The following is a 15,252-nucleotide window of genomic DNA, read 5'->3' as shown; positions in this document are numbered from 1 at the left end:
CGTGGGACCGCCAGCGACCGGGTAAGTTACTAAAAAACGGAGGGCGTACTATTACGTCCGGCGGCGTTTAGAGCCGCTTTTAAAAGGACGTAATAGTACGCCCTCCGGACTTAAGGGGTTAAATAAAAAGTATACAAACATTGCCAGGATTCAGCTGTAAACATTTGGAACACTTACAACAATCAAGTAACACATTCATATAAAATGTAAGTTACTTCAATGGATAGGAATGTGTAAGTAGATAACTCCCTAATTCCCACGGTATTAGGGAGCTATCTACCAAAAGGCTGTAAGACCTAAATTGGTCTTTCAGCCAAATTTACTAATACTAAGTAAACATTACTTAGTATTAGTAAATAGTATTAGCCCCTGTGGCTGCTCACTGTTAAAAAAAACAAAAAGTGTTCCCCCTCCCGAGCCCCCACCTGTGCTGCGCAAGCAGGGGCTTTTAAACTGAAGGTGGGGACCTTTTGCCCCCCCGGCTTCCACCCCTGAGTGGCGGCTGTGGATCCTAAATTAAAAAAAACGGGGGTGGGGGGACCTATTGTCCCCCCCCCCCCGGCCCCCACCCTTGAGCGGCTGGTGGGGGCCATAAAGTAATAAGGGGGGAACCTATTGTCCTCCCCCCGGTCCCCACCCCTGAGCGGCGGGTGGGAGCCCTAAATTACTTTAAATGGGGAGGGCCTATTGTCCACCCCCTGGCTCCCACCCCTGAGCGGTGCGTGAGGGCCCTAAATACCAATTTTCCACACCCCCGGCCCCCACCCTTGAGCGGCATGTTTGGGCCCTAAATTAGAATAAGGGGGAGGAACCTATTGTCCTCCTCCCCAGCCCCCACCCCTTTTTCAGCTTTGCGGTTCTTTTTTTTTGTCTGATTTTTTTTTTTGGACTCTTTTTTTTTGTTTTTTTTTAAAGTGTGACAGGTTTTTTATTTGGCCTTTGTTGGGGCTGAAAAAAGAAGATATTAGAAAAAAGAAGACATCAAATGGTAAGTTTTATTTCTTTTTTTTTACAGGCACTTAGTTATTGTTCCCCCCTCACTATTTTTAGGGTGAGGGAGGTAGTTAGGGGTTTTAAAAAAAATTTCGGGTGGGGGGTGACTAGAGGCTTGGGGACCACAGGCTGCTCACTGTTTACTAGACATGCCCCTACTCGCAGTATAGCGAGTAGGGGCAGAATTTACTAATACTAAGTAATCTTTACTTAGTATTAGTAAATTTGACTGAAAGACCAATTTAGGTCTTTCAGCCTTTTGGCAGATAGCTCCCTAATACCATGAGAATTAGGGAGTTATCTACTAAGCGGCTGCTAGAGAACATGCGACGTGCCGAAGTTCTGAAGTGCTGAAGTCCCAAATTTTGGAATGCCAAACCGAACCGAATATTTTCCCCATGCACATCCCTAATGATAATTACCCTCATTGTGGCATACCATTTGCAAAAGTAGAAAGCCCAGGGTATTCAAAATGTCATATGTCCTGACTTTTTTTAGTAACCAGTTAGTCACAAACACAGGCCAGTGTTCATATTTATTTCTTGCATTTTTCACACAAAAACTGCACTTTTACTGATGATCATCATTCTTCATCTTCATTATATGTTTTACTGCTCTAAGATACTCATATTTGTATTTCAGCAATGTCTCACGAGTACAACAGTACCTCCCAGGTACAGGTTTTATAGGGTTGTGGAAATATAGGGCTTTAAAGTTAATTCTCTGGAATTTCTTCCTGGATTTTTAGGGAGGTCCACAAATATATGATTAAATAAATAGTATAATTAAATATACATACTCTTAGAATTAAATTAAGACTAAGTGACTACCAAAAAAGACTGAACATACCCCATTTGCAATACCTTGGGTTGTCTACTATTGCAAATGGTATGCCATCACGGGGGTAATTCTCATTCCTGGGCTACCATACGGTCTCAAAGGCAACATAACCAATCTGGAGAATTTCAATGTAAAAAACTGAAATATGTAACATGCTATATTTGACCCTGTAACTTCCCAAAACACCATAAAACCTGTACATAGTGGGTACTGTTTTACACGTGAGACATCGATGAATACAAATATGTGTATTTTATTGCAGTTAAGCAAACCGTATGATGACATTCACAGTTAAAATGTCATGCAGAACTAAATAAATAACTAAGTTTCTTAATCTCTCACGTTTTTTTTATATTTTATTCATATTAAATTATGTTTCATAGCTAAATATTTGATGTTAAATGAAAGCCCTGTTTCTCCTGAATAAAATGATGCATAAGTGTGGGTGCACTTAATATAAAAGAGGTGAAGTCAAATTCCATGTTTTGTTTAGGTTTTATTTTGATCAAAACGTGTACATTTGGCTCAGTCCTTAAGGGGTTAATGTCTTCTGAATGATATTGTGTTGTATTCAAAGCACATTACATAGTAGGTACACAAAAAGTATCATAAGCAGATCAACTGAAACTATTTATTATAAACAGATAAGTACCATTCAGGGTTACATTTTAGCAAAATATTGAGTCCAAGTTTACAAAATTGAAGACAAAATGCCTGACATGGAAACATTTTCCATCTCAGTTTTTTTTTTTACATTTGTCAGTAGATTTCATTTGCTGAAATCCAAAATGTAGAGGGGAGAACTTTGTAGTAAACACCATCAATTAAATATGTTATCAGCTAGTAATCCTTTCACTACAGATGCCTGGTATATGAAATCAATGGAATTATGCAGAAACCACTGATTGTTACAAACATTCAGAACGATAACTGTGTAACATAACTTGGCAATAAACGTTGCTGCATTATAAATACAATGTACAATAATTGTGTACATGGTAGGATATATGTACCAATGTGTATCTCATTTAGTTGTTGTTAACCATAAAAGAAGCACTTCTAATGTGTGCCCGTCTGATCATTACCCAATCACTGGTAATGATGGTGTGGGTATGATATCACTTTATTCCGCAGCCTTTAATTGCGGTGGGTGTTGTGTTTATTCATAAAGGACTCTGCAGCTTTGTGTCTAGTTTCTGACATGTGCTGTATGGCTGTCATTCAGGGCAATGCCTGCAGACAATCAGTATTCAGAAGCCTTAGGACTGACAAGTGTTTAAAGAAAACTCAGCAGGGGTTGGGTAGCATATACCACATGTGCTTTCCCATACAGGAATGCCTCTGGCTAATTGGACATATTTACTCTTTTAACCCCTTAGCTGCCAGAAGGGTTCTGCAAACTATTGAAGTACCAATACATTGCAACCCCCCCATATACTGAATGGGTTAATGTACTGACATCTCAATTTAGCATAAACTTTTATTTTGTGTTACATGACCTCAGGGACAAATTGCATCTATTTTACATGGATGCATTACGTTTAAGCAACAGGGAGAGAATATTTCAATGCGCATATCTATAAATTATACATGTGGGATGAGGTTTGCAGTCTGCATCTTTTCCCAAAGGGTCAAAATGCCTTTATAGTAGTGCATTATTGAAACACAAATGGTTTATGGTGAAAAAGATGTCCAGCAAATGGAAAAGTAAATGTTAAGTACTGATAATATAGGAACTATTTTTTTCAGACCATAATTTCTTTATATAATATAGAAGTTATGGCAAATAGAATTTTTAGAACCTCTTTCGTATTCACTTTTCTATCACTCACTATTGAGATTTCACAACAACATTGTTATTATGATTCTAGTATCAATTGCAATTTTATGGCCTTTAAAGGATTAGTCTATGGTCTTAGACATCATAAACACTACATTGGCACATGGTGCCTTTAAACAGCAGGATCTCTCCCCCAGTTCTCAGTGAATACTGTTTTGAGCTTTTTTTGACCAAGACCAGGGTCCCCAAGAGGGGGACCCAAATGGAAGATCTCTCCGCAATTTGACATTGTTCTATTTCAGATTTTGTAAAGATTTTGTATCCATGGTTCACCTATACTGGTTCTTCCTCTGATTGCTTATTTTATATTTTCATATGTTTTCCACCAGGTGCAGAAGGATTACCTCCTCAATATCAACACTTTTAACCTAGACTTGTTCTTTTTTTTTCCCAGCTGGTATGATTAAATTATATTGCTCATACTTTACATTTGAACAAATCCATCTTTTTTAGGATTTACCTGTGGATTCTTATTCATTGACTCCTCATTTGATTTATTCAGACCCGCTGAAAATAACTTGTGCGCAAGTCTACTTTAATCAATATTTGAGCGTGTTCTTCCAAAAATGGATGAAATTGATTTCTTAATGAGCAAGTGGACCTTTCACAGGTGCCTCATGTACCCCATTCTGATGAACCCACTCAACAACATGTCAACTAAGCTCTGGGGGGTGTCTATGGTGAAAAGCAGTGGACCCAAATGGAAGATCTCTCTGCAATTGTACATTGTTCTATTTCAGATTTTGTAAAGATTTTGTATACTGGTTCTTCCTCTGATTGCTTCTTTTTCTTTTTTGAAAACTGAGTGGGGACTAACCGAAGGGCAAGCTATTGAGGTTTCTCTGAGCTTTTGACCATTTTCAGAGTTCTCATATTCTCTAGTATAGTTTTCTACCCTTTAAACGTTGTCCTTTTTCCTTCTCGTTCATAGTTTCTTTGCTTTTGCTTGTTGCCAAACTTGTGTTTTTGTCTATGTAAAACAGGTGTACAAGTTGTGTATTTGTATCTAATTGGAATGTGATTTGTACTTTACATTATTGTATTTTTGCATTTAGTAAAACACTGTGCAGCAACAATTAAACTCATAAACGCATAACAATTCTTACAGGAACATTATAGTCACCAAAAGAACTTTAGCTTAATGAATCAGTTTTGGTGTATAGATCATGCCCATGCAGTCTCAGTGGCCAATTCTCTGCTGTTTAGGAGTTAAATCAGTTTGTTCATACAGCCCTCTCCCATCTCCCTGCATGTGACTTACACAGCCTTCCTAAACATTTCCTGTAAAGAGCCATCTAGTGTTTACACTTCCTTTATTACAAACCCTGTTTAATTTAGAATTTCCTATCCCCTTCTATGTTAATAGCTTGCTAGACCCTGCAGGAGTAACCTGTATGTGATTAAAGCTAAATTTACAGAGCAAGAGATATAAACTTTTCAAGTAAGTTACATCTGACTGAAAATGAAACCATTTTGTTTTCATGCAGGCTGTGTCAGTCACAGATCTGGCTAGTGCTTCGTGGACAGAACCAAAAGCGATTTAACTCCTAAATGGCAAAGAATTGAGCAATGAGACTTCAGAGGCATGATTTGTAGGCATGTGCATGGGGAAATTTTCGGTTCGGTTCGGCATTCTGAAATTCGGAATTTTCGCAGTTCGGAACTTCGGCAACTTCGGCACTTCGACACTTCGAAAATTCAGCAACTTCGGAACTTCGGTACTTCAGCACTTCGGAACTTCGCACTTCGACACTTCGGAAATTCGTCAACTTTGGCACTTCGGAACTTTGGCATTTTGGAAATAGGGGACTTCGGCACCTCAGGACTTCTATTGCAGGCGCTTAGTAGATAACTCCCTAATTCCCACGGTATTAGGGAGTTATCTACCAAAAGGCTGAAAGACCTAAATTGGTCTTTCAGCCAAATTTACTAATGCTAACTAAAAAATACTTAGTATTAGTAAATTTTGCCCCTACTTGCTATACCGCAAGTAGGGGCATGTCTATTAAACAGTGAGCAGCCTGTGGCTGCTCACTGTTTAAAAAAAAAAATAGGGACCTATTGCCCCCCCCTGCCCCCACCCCTGAGCGGCAGGTGGGGGCCCTAAAGTAAAATGATGGTGGGGACCTTTTGTCCTCCCACCTGGCCCCCACCCCTGAGCTGTGGGTGGGGGCCCTAAATTGGAATAAGGGGGGGACCAAATGTCCTCCCCCCTGGCCCCCACCCCTGAGCGGCAGGTGGGGGCCCTAAATATTAATAACGGGGGGACCTAATGTCCTCCCCCCTGGCCCCCACCCCTGAGAGGCAGGTGGGGGCTCTAAATTGGAATAAGGGGGGGACCTAATGTCCTCCCCCCTGGCCCCTACCCCTGAGCGGTAGCCCTAAATACTAATAAAGGGGGGGACCTAATGTCCTCCCCCCTGGCCCCCACCCCCGAGCGGTGGGTGGGGGCCCTAAACTAAAATAAGGGGTGGACCTTATGTCCTCCCCCCTGGCCCCCACCCCTGAGAGGTGGGTGGGGGCCCTAAACAAGAATAAAAGGGGGTGACCTAATGTCCTCCTCCCTGGCCTCCACGCCTGAGCAGCGGGTGGGGCCCTAAATACTAATAAGGGGGGGACCTAGTGTCCTACCCCCTGGGCCCCACCCCTCAGCGGCGTGTGGGGGCCCTAAATACTAATAGGATGGGGACCTAAGGTCCCCCCGCTCATTATTTTTAGGGTGAGGGGCGTAGGTAGGGGGATAATTTTTTTGGAGGGCAGGGGGTGACTAGGGGTTTGGGGACCCCTAGTCACCTGGGGGGACATTTTTTTAGGGCCCCCACCTGCCGCTCAGGAGTGGGGGCCCTAAAAAAATGTCGTCCCCCCAGGTGACTAGGGGTCCCCAAACCCCTAGTCACCCCCTGCCCTCCAAAAAAATTATCCCCCTACCTATGCCCCTCACCCTAAAAATAATGAGGGGGGGGGGGGACCTTTAGCTAAGTACCTGTAAAAAAAAAAAACAACTTACCATTCAATGTTTTCTTTCTTCTAAAATCTTATTTTTTTTTTTTTTTTATATATTCTTTATTTTTGCTGTGCTCAGAATTTACAGATAAGCCTGCAGTGCCACAACAGGAGATGCAAGCATAACAACACACATAGGTAGACAATTGCATGGCAAACGATAATTCAGCACATTTTTGATATGATTAATGTTTCAAGAAGTATACCCACCCAGATGCAAGAGGTAGAATTAAAGAGAACGAAAACAATTTTGTGGGCACTTGCTATCTGGGAGTGAAGTAAAGTAAAATAGAGAGAAATTACATGCCCAACACTAGCCAGTGAGTGGGATGAGTGGTACTAATAATGATTTAGAGAATAGACCAGCTCAGATGTAAAAGGTAGGTGCAGAGAAATAGACAATGATGTAGGTGCTTGTTATCTGAGAGTGGGTTAAGTAGAGTAGTTACATGCTTAACACTAGACAGTGTGTGAGGTGAGTAATCCCCAAGAAGCCCCTCTGGTATGTAAGTCATGAGTTCCATGGGAGTATAACTGGAGTAGACCGCCTGTTCTGTGTGTTAATGCTGCCGGCATCTTATGGGGGTGTCCCATCTCAGTCCAGAAACTCAGCTCACCCAACACCCTCGGTGGGCATAGTACAGTCTACCCTCCCAGTAGAGCCGTGCACAACTCCCGTCGTCACGGTATGCCAGATCGAGATCCCCAGAATCAGCTGTGGCACTTCAGTAGTCTGATGGTTGAGATGCCGATGTGCTCGCGTAGATGATGCCCGCTTCCGATATGATAGGCGCTTCTTCATGCGCCGCCTTTTTGGGGCCTTTGTCTCAGCCGTGGCTGAAGGCTTCTGCTGTCGGGCTTGGGTCCGCTGTGCCGGTGGGTGCTCACATGACTGCTGTGAGGCCTGTCGCTGCTTCCTTTGCTCCAGTCTCAGCCAGAAGTTGTTGAGCACCATGTCCAGCCTGGACTGTAGATCGGGTTGTTCTCTGGGGAGGACAGGGAGCCTCGTGGTGTCCGCCATTTTAGGTGCCTCGCTTAGGTTACCGTCGGCCACCTTGTTTGCGACCGGAGTGCCTGTAAGGACTAGATGGCTACCTTGGGGTGGACCGGGATGACCCCCGCCGGTCCAGAGGGGGGGAGTACGGGTTGCCCACACATAGTGGCATGCTGCCAGGTCATTCCAGGCTGGGAGAGCGGCCGCCTCTCCCGCCCGATGCGCATCAGGCCTCATGTTCCGATTCGAGCCTCAGGTGTGTTGCTGTCCTGCTGCCAACGCTTGTAGGGTATGTCTGCTAGTGCAGTAGCCAGGTAGGTTGTCGGTTTCAAGTAAAGTCGAGTTTTGTAAGGCAGTAAATCTCTGTTATAGACAGCCTAGGAGAGGAGCTCACTCAAAGCACGTCTCTCCCTCATGGCAGTCAGGCCCCGCCCCCAAAAATCTTATTTTTTTAGCCCCAAAAAAGGCCAAATAAAAAAACATAATAACCAATTATAATTTTTTTTTTTTTTTTTTTTTAAACGAGCACAAAAAAAAAATTATCCATCTTCACCTATGGAGGGCTCTGCGCAGACTGAGCTCTGCAGGGTGGGGGAAGGCTTATAAAGCCTTGCCCCGCCCTGCAATTAGGCTCAGAGCCCTCTGATTGGTGGGTTTAAGCCATCCAATTAGAGTGCTCTGACAGGTAAATGAAGAGACTGACAGGTAAGTCTCTACATTTACCTGTCACAGCACTCTGATTGGTTGGTTTGAAATCCACCAATCAGAGTGCTCTGTCTCATTTTACACAGCGTGGGAAAGTTCTTTGGAATTTTACCATGCTGTGTAATTTAACTCATAACTCTCTGATTGGTTACTGTGAGAGAGCAGTGGAAATGCCATGTGATTGGTCCCTATGTCTTGCTCATCCAGACCACAAACAATGGGTTATTTCCAACAAATATTGCAAACATTTTGCCCACTTTTCAGATGCAATGAATGCACTATTGCTCACTAATAAGTACGAAAAATACACACAACGTGCAGAAACATTTAGTTCCTTTGGATATTCAGCCAACGATTATATATTACATTGCTTTTTCTCTACTGAATTTGTAGTTTTTCATCCGAAGGCAGAAAAGTGCATGACTACTTTCTAAGCCGCACCATTTAAAAATGATATGAGATTTTTTTTTGTCTATATAAGTTAGGCTCTATGCCCTCCGTAATTGCCACAACAGGCCATATTTAATACAGTAAATATGGAAAGATTCTGGTGCAAAGAGGTAAAATCGGGACACTACATAGAAATACCCTTTGAGCTGACATATCGAAGATTAATTAAACAGTGAATTATTGTAAATTCAAACAATCTACAAGTAGCTAAACTGTGATTACATCTGCATTGGAGGTTTTTTTTAGATGAACTGTTTTAGTTAAAATTTTGCAATTTTGTTTAGAGCTCACTACAATTTGCTGCTTAGTGAATACATTTTGTAATCTCTCCAAACAAAGTATGTTGCCTGTAAATAACCTAATTATGGACAAACAAATGTAGTGTTGGCAATACAGTTTAGACCACAATATACCAAAAACATTTTGGGTTTTCGGACGACATGCACTTAATAGCACAAGTTCCCTAACTGATTAGGTAGAATTTAAAGAGGTTACCATTTTCTGAGTCCCTTTAGTCAAAGCTAAGCATTAGTAATATGTTAAGATTAACAGGGTTATTTACTTAATTGAGAATTCAATTTCAAATTCAAGCTCAAAGCGTAGGTGGCTTTGAGAACTTTTCCAGTACAGCTATTCTGACCTTAACTTTGAATTCATTTCAAATTCTCACTTTGATGCAGACCACTGCAAATAATAGTGACAAAACTCCTCACTGATTTAGGCAAATCCTCAGTTTTACTGGCACACAGTTTCCTCATACCACAAACAATATATAAAAACATCCCTAATATGTCATAGATAAGAGGATGTTGCACACAAACATATTTCAATGTCAGTACATTGTATTGGCTGTACTTTAAATTAGCAGCTCATTAACACATAATGAGCATTTCAAAACATGAATTGTTGGGAATTCAATTTTGATTTTAACATTTAGGCAAAAACAGCTACATTCTAAAAATTCTCAAAGTCTTTGTACATACTACTGGAATTTCTGACAATACATCATTTATTGAATAACACTGCTGTATCGAATGGCAAGGTTAATAGAAAGAAGAGGGTTTAGAATGTAGGCAGCACGAGTCTCCTAAATTTGCTGCACCACTTAGAAATTCTACTGAGGCAAAAAAAGAAAAAAACAAACAAACTATTCTTGAGTTTTCAGAAATGCTACATGAAAAAGGTGGTCATTAAAGACTGTGATAAAACATATGCACTCTGTATTAAACATATATCTGTCTATCTAATATATCCCATCTAAAAAAAGTAAAAGAACATTAATGATATTGATAAAAAAATATCAAAACAAAAACTGATGGAATTAAAAAATAGCAGCAACATACATGCATGGGGAAATGTAGAATACAATAACTGCACCAGTTTATAAAACTGATATAAAATATTGGTGGATTGATTTAGGAATTTAGTCAAACTATGATAAAAGTAATCCTAAAACAGCAACATTTCTAAAGTTAGAATGTAATGCCAATCAATCCATGTCTTTATTACATAGAATAAATCACTTTAGTAACACTTGATTATTGTATTGTATAATACCACCATCTATCTAGTGTGATCAGTGGTGAATGCAAGATTAATTATCTGTGAGATCCTCTGTTTTTATATCAATATTCAAAGATAGGCTACGAAAAATGTCATATTCCCTAGGTGTATCTAGATTTTAAACTTAAAAAAAAAGAGAATATTGTGAAAATCTTCTTTTGAGATAAAATATTCTAAAACAATGTGTGTGTTGTTACTGGGGCTGAGACCACCTGTTACTTTGACATCGCCTTGGCAACAGTTAGAAATTTTCTACACAGCACCCATAAAGAATTGCACTCAAGATACAACAATATAAAGTAAATAAGTTAAGTGATGTCTCACTTCACTTTGTGGCATTTTGAGTGCAGATCATTGACACAGCATTGTGCATCTCGTCTGTTGTGTAGATGCATCAGAAGAAAACTAGGACTGCAATTTTGTGTAAAAGTAAATAGTTATTTGTTGATTGGTGTGTTCTTTAGATGGGAAAAAAATAATGATATGATACTTTTTTTCCTCTTAAACATAGATTCTGTTAGGCAGACACTTTTTATGTTACAATTCCTAAGTCAGACTTGAGCTGTGTCTGTTATAGTTTTTTGCACTTAAATTCTTTACAATGAATTGCACAGATCAAAAAATTTCTAAAATTGTAAGTTTGTGCTAAAAAAAATGATATACTCTTCACGCTGCTTAAACAGTATAGTTTGAGTGTTTACTGTGTGATAGCAAATGATGTGCAGCAATTGATTGAGTTTACAAATATAAATAGAGATATAAAAGGTATATGTTTGCACTATCTCTAACAGAATATTTTAATAAAAATGATTTTTCTATAGTAACAAGCGTGCCTTTATATTTAAAAACTGAATTGAAATCGTAACTTTTTTTAACCTATTAAAATCTTGTGAATTAGTTTAAGTAATGCAAAGCTTGTTATGACAACAAATATGGGAAATATAACAATATATGAGTTACTAAAATAGATCGCTTATTGGTAAATACAGAAAAAGACACAAGATGCATTGATTCAGAAAATTATATACTTTATTTAATAATTAGCACAAGAATTGGTTTGTTCTTGATGTAAAATACATTCTAAAATAAACTCTGTCAAATATACAAAAAAAAAAAATACATTTCCATGAAATCAGTATTTGTAATAAATTAAAAGTGAACTTGTGTTGGTTCACATTGTCTGTTTAGTTTCCAGTCTGTTGACTTATTTTTAATCTCCTGAAAGACTAGGCACTCTTCTCATCCTTCCAAAAGCTTAAATAATGCATGAAGAAAAAGACATCCTCCCTTCTGATTTCTCTTTTCTTCACATTTTTTTTCTTTTGATATGTTGTTCAGCCTTAATTTCCAAGCTTGCATTGAGTCAGTACAAAGCTAACAAATTATACAGTGACTTCTAACCTGATTCTTTACTGAACACGTTTCCCCCCCCCCCCCCCCCCCCCTTCATATTAATCATAGAAGACAGATGGAAGTGGAGAGAAAGAATGGAAGCACAAAAAGGTATTGTGACTTATCTGGGAAAGTGAACAAAGTGCATATCAGAAAGTTTGGTTTGACAGTTGACATTCTCACAGCATCCAACAATCACTGGGAAGGAAGCAGATGTCCTATATTTAAATTTGTGCACCCAGACCCAAATCAAACATGTATATTACAACTGACAACATTACTTACTAGCTGCCCTTCCTCGGTCCCTGTCCTGTAAGATCACCCACATAAGCTGAGAAGCCACCATACTACATTCTCTCTGATAAATATCCTCTAGCCCTGATCACTGCACCTGATACATGATGCCATATCACACATTACACGTCACTAGCCCCACATGCTGATGAGTAGATTTTGAGACCCAATTTGTGGTGGAATGCTATAAAGACATTATTCCACATTTCAAGTAAACCCCATGTTACAAGGCAAGGCAGCCCATCTACCACTGGTACAGATGACCCTGCAGTACTAGTTTCGGTCTCTCCTTCCTCAGAAAGATAAAGTCACTGTATACAGGCATACAGATATAGCCTGGGTTTATAACATGAGAGAGTCCAGCTCACATGAAACCCCCTGACATAATGAGGTGATGATGCTGGCTGCGCTCCAGGTGGAGGTGATGGTTAGAAGACTGCCAGTACTCCATGATGTCCGATGAGGAGCTGGCTGGGCTACAGGGGGACAAGGTATCACAGGAAGATGCTGGGGAGGAGGTGCAGCTCCATGATGATGCAGAGGGGCTGGCTGGAGAGAGGGGCTCGCGGTTGAGGAGTGGAGCTGGGGGTTGTGACCCCACTTGCAGTTGGTCTGCCATGCGCAGGGTCTCAGACAGTGCCCAGATGTAGTTGTGGGCAAAGCGCAGGGTCTCTATCTTGGTGAGCTTGGCATCCTCGGGGAAGGCGGGCAGCACCTCCCGGAGGGAGTCCAGGGCAGAGTTCAAGTTGTGCATGCGGTTCCTCTCTCGGTTATTGGCTTTCACCCGCCGGGTCTTTTTGATGATGGTGACATGTTCTCCGTTTTTGTTGGTGTTCTTGGCTCTGCTTCGTCTTGATTTCTTGCTGCCCGGAGTGTTTCCAGCCCCCTGCCCCGGCTGGAGGACCAGGAGCTGCTCATCATCAGAGCTGCAGGTCTGGGGGGAAAGACTGGAGGAAGATCCGGAGCAGTCTGAGCCAGGTGACAGCAAGTCATCCTCCTCTCTGTATTCACTTTTCACCATCCTGGAAGATAGAAGAAGGCACATTAACATACAGATAACTATGAACAGCCAGCACTATAACAATCCTATACTGATCCTCATTCTAAAGCCATGTGTAGGAGCTATTCTCATCACTCTGACACATCGTGTATAGACCGCTATTCTGGGGCAACGTTCTAAAAGTGGCGCAGTCCCTATGGCAACCCATGGAATTTCTCTGCTAATAGTTCGATTTAAAACTTTCCGCCAGCCTTAGCACCTTATCCCAGAGTGGAGCTATACTTTTCCAGAAAACTCAGATCAGGCTATTTTCTTCAAATTCAGTTATTGATGGTACTTGATGTTTGTGAAAGTAAGGCTAACGATGCCCACTACTTACTTGCTGAGTTGGAGGGTGTCAGGTAATCCCAGTGTCTCTAAGGATGACTGTGGGTGTCTTTGCTGGATGCCCAGTGTGGTTGCTCCTGGCACAGTGTTTTGGGTGGGGGTGTGCTCTGGCACGCGTCCTGCTGTCCAGCCCAAGTGAAGCTGCTTGTGGATCAGTGGCTGTGCGTCTGGCACACGACCCTCCTAAAACCCCTTATATACCCTTACCGGAACAATCAAACCTACCCCGGGGCACAGCACCCCTCCCCAGGTTATGCTTTTCATTATCATCATTTTATTTCCCCCCACCCCTCCCAATCCTGCTGTCTGTTGTCATTGCTGCCACTCCTCCCATGGCTGGCTGGCGCTCCCTGCATTGTGATTGGTGAATCCCGCTCGGCTGAAGCGTGCCGCTAATTTTATTAATGGATGCGGGGGGAGAATGCTAGTAGCCAATCCCAGGGCTCGGGCCAGGGGGCCACCTAGCCACGCGCGCCGGGGCCTGCTGCCCTTTCAGCAGCTGATGAGGCGGGAAGAGAGGGAGGAGGCAGGTGGATGGGGGGAGAGGCTGGGTAGTAGCCTGCACTGGCTGCCGTACACTGAGTACTGAGTACCACAATAACCTGGGCAGCCCCAGAGCCACCAAGTGTAATACCAGCCCGGCCGGGATACAATATTAGCACTTATATACTTCGATATTCCGGTTAGAACACCGAGCCTGCACAGCTATTGCATCAATGCTCAGATTAAATATAAACCACAATCTGATTCATTAATTAGACGAGACTGTAGTAACCAGCAAAGAATCACAGGATATAAATGTCTGTCTATCTATCCAATGTTATCTATCTATCGATCATATATCTATCTATCCATCTATCCAATGTTATCTATCTATCTATCTATCTATCTATCTCTATCTATTTATCTCTCTCTCTATATATATAGTGTTTATCTATCTATCTGTCTGTCTGTCTGTCTGTCTGTCTGTCTATCTATCTATCTATCTATCTGTCTGTCTGTCTGTCTGTCTGTCTGTCTGTCTGTCTGTCTGTCTGTCTGTCTGTCTGTCTATCGATCTATCTATCTATCTATCTCTATATCTATCTATCTAGTGTTTATCTATATATCTATGTATCTATCTATCTAGTCACCTCTCTCTTTACCCGTGCCATTATACAACACATGGGTTAAAGGAATTAAAAGAGAGAAATGTTTATGCTTTGAACATTTTTATTTTGTTTGATATTAGGAATAACATAGGATCTCCCTCTTTTGGTCACTCTGTAAATAGTGTTGGCTGTTTTTTCTTTTAACCGATGTTTAACGTGTGGTCATGGTTGTACTCAATTTACATTTGTAGTATTTCCCCTTAGTGCCCCCTCCCCCCTTTCCCTTCTTCTTTTATGTTACCCTTTATTGTATTGTTTTAAAATATATATTGAGTATTGTTTAACATCTTTTAAAACTTTATAGAAAATAATGGGAAAATACATTGTTGCAGATAATGGATAAAAAGACTGCTAGTTTGCAAGTTTTAGATCGCTCCAGTTTCTCTCCACCCTGTATCTGTGCTGTCTACTGTTTGAGAATAGAAATTGAGAAAATCTATTTTTGATTTTATGTGTCATGTCCGTTTAGAAATCTTTAAAGGCACCAAATACAGGTAAATGTAAAATAAGACAATATATAGATCAGGCTTACAGCATAGTGTTATAAACTCTGACACATTTCTATATAAACACTATGTGGACACTGCCAGACTCCATATCCTGGGTAACCCAGCCTCTCCAAAAGATGCTGCAGTCTGGA

General features: G+C 41.0%; 1 protein-coding gene across 1 annotated transcript; it reads right to left on the bottom strand.

Annotated features, from left to right (window-relative positions):
- Positions 1–11,832: 11,832 nt before the first annotated feature.
- NEUROG2 (neurogenin 2) lies at positions 11,833–13,608 on the bottom strand. The gene is made up of 2 exons (XM_063460048.1): positions 13,454–13,608; positions 11,833–13,096 (listed from the first exon to the last, which is right to left on the bottom strand). Exon 2 carries the CDS (start codon positions 13,093–13,095, stop codon positions 12,439–12,441), a length of 657 nt encoding a protein of 218 aa, XP_063316118.1. The 5' UTR covers position 13,096; positions 13,454–13,608; the 3' UTR covers positions 11,833–12,438.
- Positions 13,609–15,252: the final 1,644 nt, after the last annotated feature.

Source organism: Pelobates fuscus, chromosome 6 (genome assembly GCF_036172605.1).
Source record: "Pelobates fuscus isolate aPelFus1 chromosome 6, aPelFus1.pri, whole genome shotgun sequence".
Lineage (NCBI taxonomy): Eukaryota > Metazoa > Chordata > Amphibia > Anura > Pelobatidae > Pelobates > Pelobates fuscus.
The sequence above is the reverse complement of the archived record's forward strand: the minus strand, read 5'-3'. Positions and strand labels throughout refer to the sequence as shown.

What these genes read in the sequence shown, in the direction of transcription:
- NEUROG2 (XM_063460048.1), bottom strand. Translation starts at nt 13,095, where the DNA reads ATGGTGAAAAGTGAATACAGAGAGGAGGATGACTTGCTGTCACCTGGC.